At 43.0% G+C, this 10,846-nt stretch overlaps 1 protein-coding gene across 1 annotated transcript in view; it reads left to right on the plus strand.

Annotated features, from left to right (window-relative positions):
• BRINP1 (BMP/retinoic acid inducible neural specific 1) overlaps positions 1-1,925 on the plus strand; it is a 183,828-nt gene extending 181,903 nt beyond the window's left edge. The window contains exon 8 of the mRNA XM_059071965.2: positions 355-1,925. Coding sequence (XP_058927948.1) covers positions 355-1,495 — 1,141 coding nt within the window. The 3' untranslated portion in view covers positions 1,496-1,925. The remainder of the gene's footprint in view (positions 1-354) is intronic.
• Positions 1,926-10,846: the final 8,921 nt, after the last annotated feature.

A 10,846-nucleotide genomic window follows, 5' to 3' on the forward strand; every position in this document is an offset into this window, starting at 1 on the left:
CTGAATCAAACTTCCACGGGACGAATGAATAATACAATTATAGAGCTGCAAGGGCCTCAAAGAACATTTACTCCAAGCCCTTCCCTTTACGGATGAGGACACTGAACATTAGAAGGGTAGAGTACAAGGTCGGGTAGCTGCTCTGTGGCATTACCAGGAACTACAATGTAGTTCTTGTACTTGATATCCGGTGCCCTTCCTATGATAACTGTTCTACCCAGTCCTTTCATTCTTTGGGCAGCTCCACTTTGCACTAGCAGTTGGATAACCATAGCCCCACTTTGCATTAATAGCTGGATAACCACAAGCCCACCCACGACGGTTAACATTCTCCATCCCCCCTCTACCCCCCAGGACAATTCAGCAGTGGCTTGCAAGGGTCCAGTCGCTTCTCTACTGCAATGAGAACGGGTTTTGGGGAACCTTCCTGGAGAGCCAGAGGAGCTGCGTGTGCCACGGCAGCAGCACGCTGTGCCAGCGCCCCATCCCCTGCATCATCGGAGGGAACAACAGCTGTGCCATGTGCAGCCTGGCCAACATCTCGCTCTGCGGCTCCTGCAACAAGGGCTACAAGCTATATCGAGGCCGCTGCGAACCACAGAACGTGGACTCGGAGCGGAGCGAGCAGTTCATCAGCTTCGAGACCGACCTGGACTTCCAGGACCTGGAGCTGAAGTACCTGTTGCAGAAGATGGACTCGCGCCTCTACGTCCACACCACCTTCATCAGCAACGAGATCCGCCTCGACACCTTCTTTGACCCCCGGTGGCGCAAGCGCATGTCCCTCACTCTCAAGAGCAACAAGAACCGCGTGGACTTCATCCACATGGTGATCGGCATGTCCATGCGCATCTGCCAGGTGCGCAACAGCAGCCTGGACCCCATGTTCTTCGTCTATGTCAACCCCTTCAGCGGGAGCCACTCGGAGGGCTGGAACATGCCCTTCGGGGAGTTCGGCTACCCGCGCTGGGAGAAGATCCGCCTCCAGAACAGCCAGTGCTACAACTGGACTCTTCTGCTGGGCAATCGGTGGAAAACGTTTTTTGAGACGGTCCACATCTACCTACGTAGTCGGACTCGGCTACCTACCCTCCTGCGGAATGAGACGGGCCAGGGCCCCGTGGACCTGTCCGATCCCTCCAAGAGGCAGTTCTACATCAAGATCTCGGATGTGCAGGTGTTCGGGTACAGCCTGAGGTTCAACGCCGACCTCCTTCGCAGCGCCGTGCAGCAGGTCAACCAGTCCTACACGCAGGGCGGCCAGTTCTACTCCTCTTCGTCTGTGATGCTCCTCTTGTTAGATATTCGGGACCGAATCAATCGCCTGGCGCCCCCTGTGGCCCCGGGGAAGCCCCAGCTGGACTTGTTCTCGTGTATGCTGAAACACCGCCTGAAACTGACCAACAGCGAGATTATCAGGGTGAACCACGCCCTGGACCTCTACAACACCGAGATCCTCAAACAGTCCGACCAGATGACAGCCAAGCTCTGTTAACCTGGACTCTTTCCCATGGACGTTCCCTTTTGTTGTACAAACAGAACAGAACCAAGCAAAGCAAAACAAACACACATTTGTAAAATGTAATTAATATTCAAAGGAAAGGAGGAAAAATCTTCATTCGTTGGAAACGAAAACATTCTAGCAACTGTATAAAACTGTTGGGCATGTTTGTTATTTCTATTCTCTGTCGTGAAGAAGGGTCTCAGCCTTGGGAGGAGCTTGGAGGGAGTTGCTTCTTAGGCCTCAGGTGCTGTATTGCGGGGGGAGATGAGAGAGAGCATATGCAATGAATTGTAAAGATCTCTGCTGTGCAGGTGCTAAGATTAAACACTAAAAAGAAAGATATATGTAATGTACAATCGACACTGCCATTTTTCCTTGTGGGAGGAAATGGACATAGATAAAGAAGATATTTCTTCGGTTATGATTTCTTCCCTCTTTATCCTTAATTCCTTGTGGTTCTTTCGATTCATTTGCACACAAGGGTGAGGACGCAATGACAATTCTGTCTCACCCAGATAGCTTCTTTCACGCTGAATAAACTGAAGCTAACTGAAGCTGGACAGTAGGTGGGATTGTGGGGGAGAGGCATTCACATAATTACGGGGTGTTAAAAACAGTAAGGAACCTTGGATATCAGCTTAGTGACCTCCTTGATTCAGTTTGGGTAATAGCCTCAGAGAGAAATGGCATGCCCTTGGCTACACATGGTTACTGCCTGAATAGCGATTTGAGCCCTGCCTTCTGACTCCTTCTAAATCATGCTGGCCACTTTTGTGTTTACTCCAACTAAACTGCCAAGGGATGAGTGTTTTTCAGTCTCAGGTTGTTTTGACAATTCCTTTTCTTTTAATCAAGAAACCCCTTTTACCTACCGTCTCCAAAAAGAAATGGTGTCAGATTTCCTAGAAATGCTTTGCATATTAAACTTTAGTTGGACTAAAAATCAATAACCAAAATAAAATAGGGTAGGTTTTAATATTGCATTGGTCTGCCAGGCTGACTTCCCCAAGTAGGTATCAAAAAAAAAGGTCCTTTAACTCAATACACACACAGACACACAAATACACTAACACTGCCACTTCTTGGGCATCGCTGAAAACTGAGAAGCCTTGTCTGGGACCAGGGGTTTAAATTGAAAGGAGAGATGCAAGAAAGAAAACTCATTTCAAAGCACTTCTGTAGAGGATTGGGGCAAATACCATTTCTTACCAGTTCTCCAGGAACTCTGCATTTATCTTTTGGCTAGGGTGGTACTAGCTAGAGGTGCTTCGAATCTTCATTTCCAAATTGGCAGAGAAACAGGACCACACATTTCAGGTTTGGAAGAGAAAATAGGACTCTTCTGGTCTCGATGGCTGCCCAGTGCAAATCTCTTTACCGTCTTTGGGAGATACCCCTGTTTGCTAACTGGACCATTCCAGGAACAGGAAGCCCATTAGATCCATCCTCCACATCCCTTGGATTCCCCTCTCACTGTGGGGGAACAATGGCGCTCATTTCAGTTTGTGTTATAAAACAGATCTAATTATTAGGTGGTTCTTCTGTACCTTTACCAGCTTCTGTGTACCTTCCACTCACTGGTTCCAGTTCTACAATGTGCAGTTTTTCCTCATGTCAATGCTTTTGTAGATAAAATACAAAAACTCTCTCAGGGGTCACCAGAGTCTGTAATAATATGACTCAAAGAGAATACCCCCACCTTATAGTTTATTTTAAGATGAAAGGAGAGGGCTTCAGTGCAGAAGAGGTAAAGAATTATCTAGTTTATTTAAGTGTGTGTGTGTGTGTGTGTGTGTGCAGGGGGGAGTGGAGGGGAAGATATATCCTGTTTTTTGCGTAGTGAAATTCCAAATGTAATGTTCCAGTTTTTAGTATGAATTAGCATATATTTTGATACGAACTTTAACACTTAATGTGCACGTCACACCAACATAGTTGTTTGACCTCAGATTTTGAGAGGATTCGGTGTTCATTTAGGTTGGAAATTCTTCACGCCAGAGGTCACATAGCAGCGATTAATCAGCACAAGATTTTGCAGAAAGTCAGCAAATTATTAAACATCTCTTCAACACCTAGTAGATGAATGAGGCATGCCAGAAAAATGAGATTTGGAAGGAAATGGTCCGTGCTTTTGTGCCATTCACACATTAATGAAAAAGACATATGAACCAATTAAAAAGTAAACAATAATTACAGTACACTATGATGAGTGCTGTTGTGGGGTCACACACAGGGAGGAGACGTGAAGAAGTTATGAATTCTGTTCATGCAGTTGGTACAGGCTTTATATGGACATGTTCATCCTGAGTGTTGAAAATGAGCAGGACTTGGGCAAATAACAAGGAGCAGAAAGGCCAAAGAAACAGAGAATGCAAAAGCACAAAGGAATAAATATGCATGGGTATTTGAGGGTCAGTTAAAATAGTAAAAATAATAGTGTTAAATGGTAATCCTTTTAAATGGTAATCCTTCCAAGGAAAGTGAGGATTTCGACTCTAATGAGAAGTTGAAATAACCATCCGTAATCCTTATAACCTAAAGAATGAATTCAATTGTCTCTCTTCCTTTCTCTTTCATCTCTACCTTCCAAGAAGTTCCAAATACTCATAATGTAATAACCCCTTATATTTACACAGCCCTTTACAGGTAACAGGGCAATCTTCATATGCACTGTGCTACCTAATCCTCATCCGAATTCAATTAGAGAATTCAACCCGAGTTCTTGCCCAGACTTCACCAACTGTGTGTGTGTGTGTGTGTGTGTGTGTGTGTGTGTGTAAGAAAGGTTTCTTCCCATTACCCTAACAATAGTAATTACATCACTTTATATTACAAAGAGAATACAGCAATATCGAATGATTGGAAAGATCAGGGAAATATATAAATTTTCAAGGACAGAGAGATTCAGAGATTCAAACATCGAAATATTTGTTCAAAGGTGAAATGAAAATACTTTCCTATAAAAGGACACAAAAGTTGTCTGGATTTCCAAGTATCTCTTGCTTGGGTCTGGCTCTTTGAGCTAACAAGGTTCCCCTCCAGCTGGGAGGAAGAGAAGGCTGAAGCCCTCAAGTGAGAATTCAGTTAGTGTTTACCAATTTGATGCAGCAACCAAGGACCTATGGTGTCTGATTAATAGGCTGATGCTAAGGTAAAAGAGTGAACAGAGTACCCATTTGGATAAACCTGGCAGCAAAGCATGGCATTGCCATGGAAACCACAGAACTCCATTAATTAGCTACCAAATAAAATCACTGGAAAATTCTAGACCCTGGCATATCTTCCCCCTTCAGAGAGGAGGACAAGAAGAGTTCACACTAACAGCAAAGTCTCCCTTCATTGATTAAAATCATAGCTGCACAGGCACCACATGTCACAAAGTGGAAGAAAGATTAGGAAGTAAAACAAATTGACACAACAGAAGGAAAGAGTCTTTGGGATTATCCAATTCCAAGGATACATTTTAAATGTAAAATATCTTATTGGGTTGTCTATGTTGATAAACTTATCTCAATGACAAACATTTTCTCCTATTCTCTGTTTGTGGAAAGAAAGTGAGAAGAATAATATGTATCCACTAGATGGTGATAAATGATTGGGGGAAACTATCAGAGAGTCAAAGTGTGAGAAGCAATTAACCCCTAAAATAATAGATGGAGATTGTGTAACTTTGAAATTAATAGGGGGAAATTTTTTTAATTAAAAAGAAGGCAGAAAAGGAGAAGCAAAAGAATCATTAAAATAGCTGAATACATAAACAGACATAATAACAAAACTTGCCACACAAATAATCACAATAAATGTACTTGGACAAAACTTGCCAGTAAAGAGACAGAGGTGGTCAGACTACAAGTTGTAACTTTTAAAAGTAATGGGAGAGCTTCCCTGGTGGCGCAGTGGTTGAGAGTCCACCTGCCAATGCAGGGGACACGGGTTCGTGCCCCGGTCCGGGAAGATCCCACATGCCGCGGAGCGGCTGGGCCCGTGAGCCATGGCCGCTGAGCCTGTACGTCTGGAGCCTGTGCTCTGCAGCGGGAGAGGCCACAACAGTGAGAGGCCCGCATAACACACACACACACACAAAAAAAAAAAAAAAAAAAAAAAAAAAAGAAAAGAAAAAGAAAAGCAATGGGAAAAAAGTTTGAAAATAAAAAGATGCATAAAGGTATCCTAGACAAATACTAACTAAAAGGAAGCTGATGTAGTACTGTTTAGCAAAGTGGACTTTAAGGCAAAACACATTAGGATTAAAGATGGTCAATTCAGCAGGGAAAGTGGAGAGAAGAGTGGAACCATAGACTCTTCAGGCTAAAGGGGCCATTAAGAATCTAAAACTTCAACTTTCAGAGGTGAGGAGTTATACTCGAAGTTATTCTACAAGTTTTTAACACTGACCATGATTACAGTTCTCTTTTCACCACCTCCAAGTAAAAGACTGTGCAGTCCAGCCTCCTAACTGAGACAAGAATCAGTTCCATGACATTTAAACTAATAAGCTAATAATGTACAGAAACTCATATGCAAATATTCTCTCTCTCTCCTCTATCTTTCTTTTCTATGTCACCAAAATCTTCTATATAGGCATTTTTCCAATTGAAGATCAATGCAAATCTTTGGTTGGTTATAATGAGCTCAGGCTGAGCAAAGTACTCTCTTCCTAAGAACAGAGTAATACCAGTGGCTCCAGCTCTGCCAACCTGAGAACCTACAGATGGAAGAATTTACCTGAATGAACTCTCCTTTCTCAATATCCCCGTCTTCCAAATCATTATCAGGGCCTGAAGTTACAAGTGTAAGGTCATCCCTCGCTTTTCAGTATTGGATCTAATGGTAAGCATTCTGCATCAAGGCATATGGCACATTCTCTGACTGGCTTGGAACCCTCTTTCCTCTAAATAACTCACAGATCAAGACAGATGCAGGGAATGGGATGGGACAGTTTTGAACCAATGGGGAGGAAATCAACTCAAAAGTCATAGTTACTTTGGGGGGAATTGTGGATCTTTTTGAAAAATGTGAAAGCTCTGGACTCTCCCAATAAAAATATACCTTCACATACACTTTTGAATACTATTTCACAGATCCCTTAATGATCTTTCTTGAACATTCTAGAATACTACAAACCTTCAGTAAGTGCCTCTGATCTCGCCTAGACCCTTTATTTTACAAAATTTAACGCTTCAGCTTTCAGAGATGAGGAGCTGCACCCAAAGTTACCCTTAAAGTCTTGAACACTGAGCATGGGTTTAGTTCCCTTTACCCTGTCTCAAGCATATTTTGGCCTAGGATCTCACATCAAGGTAATATAGTTCAGATAGCTGAATCCTACCCTTAGGGAAGGCAGTTTTTAACATACAGGTAAACACCTTAATGGAAATGACAGTTATGGTCACGTTAATAAAACCGAAAATATACTAAATCCCAAATGTATTAAGTAGATACATTCTGTATAAGCACTAACTAAAAGGAAGAGGTCTCTAAACCAGAAAGTAATGAGCTTGGTTAAAGGATGAGCAGGCATGCATTGCATCTTCAGTGGAGAGAGAGTCTGGTTCACTGAACCTGGTACAATAGTACGTGAAGTTTGAAAGAGAGAGGAGGGTTTGTCCTACTCAATTCAGTCTATTCCAACAATACCATAGATGGAGTGGCTCAGATAGCAAACATTTATTTCTTACATTTCTGGAGGCTGGGGATTCCAAGATCAATGCACCCACAGATTTACTGTGTGGTGAGGGTCTACTTCGTGGTCATAAAGGGCTGTGTCCCCACTGTGTCCTCACATGGTAGTAGGGGCAAGAGAGCTCTCCGGGGGTCTTTTTTATAAAGGCACAAATCCCGCTAATGAGGGTTTCACCCTCATGACCTAATCACCTCCCTACCTCCTAATACCAGCACCTTGAGGGTTAGGATTTCAATGTATCAATATTAGGAGGACACAGATATTTACTCTATAACAGTGTTAAATCAGTTTAAGCGAAAACCTCCATCAAATAGCTTGGAATAAACAAATGAGCTTCATGAGTCACACGTTGACTTTCTCTCATCTGAGGATCTGACCTCCACTCCCAAACTTCCTTGCTTGGTAAGTGTCCACACCAAAACTGCACTGGCTCCACCCCAGGGCCAATATTTGCTTAAGAATGAACACGGAGCCTGTCCACAGTCAAGATTTCACAGTCTCCATAAAACTTCTACATGGAGCCATTTATGCCAAGAAGAAAATGGCTTTGACAAAAATTCTAAATAAAAGCTTCAGAGCTGATTGATAAGGGAAAGAAGGGATTCCTAAGCTACTGGTATAAATTTTCCTATTGATGTCACCAGGGATGGATGGCTGTGCTCTCCCTGTCAAGCGATCCCTGCAAACCTTAACCAGACACCCAAGATTGGTCTGACTCTGCCACAGGCTTGCATCAGTGAGGAAATTGTAATGTTCTTACAAATTAGAGGGTGATTATAAACCCTGCCAAGGGATCGTTAATTATATCGTGTTAACTGCATAATGTATAATTATAAATTAATAATAACATCACCTAGCATTTTGTTAGTGTGCCAAAGGATGCTGTGCTTAAAGCCTGGACCCGGGAGCTGGGTTTTCCTGAATTATTAGACACCTCGGATTAGAACTCAGATTAAAACTCAGATCCTCCAACTTCCAGGTGAGTGATTTAACCATTATAGTCAACATTATTACTGACATGAGAAAATAACTAGCCACATAGGGCTGTAGCTAAGAGTACAGCCTGGAGACGAGAGAAAGCAGAGCTCATCCACTTAACTACCCGTGCTGCTTGACTGAGATGTTTAACCTCTCTGTGCTTCAATTTCTTCTTCTGTGAAAGTGAGGTTCTTAACAGGTTCTCTCTAACATGGTTGGTTATGAGAATTACATACGTTTGAGAGCCTAGAACTGTGACTGGCATATAAGAAGCCTATCTGTTAGTTAAACAGGTGACATAAATAAAAATATACTTTAGATAGATATGCAAAATAATATTCTTCATAATACTTGTTAACATCAGTTGGACTCACTTTACAAGCCAAACACTACAGTAACTACTTGATGCAAGTTACTCATTTAACTTCACTGCAACCCAATGAGGGGGGTCGAATTATCAGTTCAGCTTACACGTGAAGAAACTGAGTCTTAGAAAGATGAAATAACTTGTCTGTGGTCACACAGCTAGTGATGGAATTATGATTTGCCAGTCTCCAAAAATAGGTCTCAAGTATGCTGCACGACTTCCCCAATTAGTGAAAATAAGTGGCCTAACAAAGTTATTTATAAGCATAATCCAGACCTTAAGAGGCATCTGGCACCACTATTTTATTACAGAACCATTCAATTCCTCTGTGAGCCAGAGTCAAGGGTACCCAGATAGCTTTAAATGTACTGACTCCTGGAATCAGAGCTTCAGCAGGGACCCAGGAGGAATGGGCCGTCTAGGACAGATTTTCCATCTGGAAGAGCAGGATCTGGCACAGAGCCCAGATACATTTCATCCTCCACTCAAACACCTCAGGGAAGCCTACTGGCTCCAGGTAGGTCCACCCTCTCTTTGGGCCTTAAAGTGCTACTGACTTGTGCATTGCTCTTCTCTGGGAAAGCAGTGCTGAGGGAGTGAAATATGCAGGTGGTGAGCGGGAGATGAACGCCATAGTCTGTTCTCCATGCCTAGCGTTCGAAGAGGAGGCCTTTCATCTCCAGCTGGGCCTATTCCTACATTTCAACATGGGCTGGAACCAGTCTGATCCAAGGCTCCTGAAATCTATCCCTGGCCCATCCCCCCACAGAGCTGGATGGGATCTTTGGGATAATTGGGGAGGATGGAGAATGACTTCTGTAGACAGTGGGTGGGGTTGTGTGAAGATATCTTCCTTGTTCCTCGTTCAGCTTCCTGCTGTCACCCCACTTTCTCAAGCTATTTTTATCTCGCCTATCCTAGAAGTCCCAGAATTGTCGTTCTTGACCATAACATGCAAACCAATTTTTCTTTCTCTCACAGTGACACAAAGACAGAAAGGCAGAATGAATAAACTGTGTTGTGATTAAAGAATTTTAGATGTTTAGCAAAAAATTACTTCTACATGTGCTTTTTCAAGCAATGTCTATGGAAAGGGGAATATAAATGCCTATTTCACCTTCTAACCTTGTAAGGTCAATCAGGTCTTAGGAAATGGGATTCAGCATACATTTACAGAAGAGGAAAAGGAGGCATGTACTGTTTACTGCTCCTCTATGATGCCCTAGGTACTTAGCATGTATCTAATCCAATCCTCATAAATGGGTAGGAGAGAGTTGCTATTATTGACATCATGCAGGTGAGGAATTCAGGCACCAAAAAGGTTGGTAACTTAAGTTCAGTTTCACAATTTACTTTTTTAGCACAAAATTAAACAGTGAGATGGAGTGGTTAACAGCATGGGATCTGGGGCCTGAAGAGGTTCAATTCTTATAAACTCTGTGACCTCGGAAAGTTACTTAACCTCTGTGGAGTTTCTTCATCTGTCGCTTGGGGAGAATAATAACTCCCAGTTGATGCAGTCGCCATGAGGATGTTTCTCTTGCCAGATTTCCACCCTTTACATTTCACCCATTACACCCTTTACAGATTTACACCCTTTACTTTAGTGCAGGTAAGGGCCTGCCTAGAACTCCCTTGGACATGGGAAGCACTCAATAAAAGTTAGCTTTCATAATTCCTTTGGGCAAGGCATGGATCAAGACTGGAGCTTGAAGTCACGGCCCCGTTATGCCCTTTGGCTTCCCCTGTTGAGCATGTGGCTCCCTGGCTATCATCTATAGCACAGAAACTAAGCAGAAGAGGTAGACAAATTCCTAGCTTCCAACTGTTCCCAGGCAAAACACACAGGGGGAGGGTAGAATGGAAGAAGACATCATTTTTCAATGATAAAAATGGAATCAGGGAAAAAGAATGAAAGACTGAGTTTGTAAGAGAAGTAATGAAGAAGAGCGGTGACTGTTCCCAGAGCCCTCTCTGACAAAGCTTGGTACAGCCTCACCCCATTTCCAAGCAAGCAGGGATGTTGCTTAGCAACCCAGCCAGGAACAGCAGAGAGAGCTCTGTGCTGGTACATTAAGGGCTGCTACTGCCGTCCTGAAAAGGACCAAACTTTTGCTTAAAATCCCGCCTATAGCACAAGGGACACCTGCAAATTGGAAGCACCTGGGAGGAGAGTTTTCTGGGAGGTTTGGTTGAACAGAAGGCTGGCAAGGGGAAAAGAGTCTAAATTAGTGGGAAAAATACAGAGCGAATATTTTTTTAAATTTCTTTCAAATACTGCAGAAACAATGTGCTAAGAAAGATTTGCCAAGCC

Source organism: Kogia breviceps, chromosome 8 (genome assembly GCF_026419965.1).
Source record: "Kogia breviceps isolate mKogBre1 chromosome 8, mKogBre1 haplotype 1, whole genome shotgun sequence".
NCBI classification, from domain to species: domain Eukaryota; kingdom Metazoa; phylum Chordata; class Mammalia; order Artiodactyla; family Physeteridae; genus Kogia; species Kogia breviceps.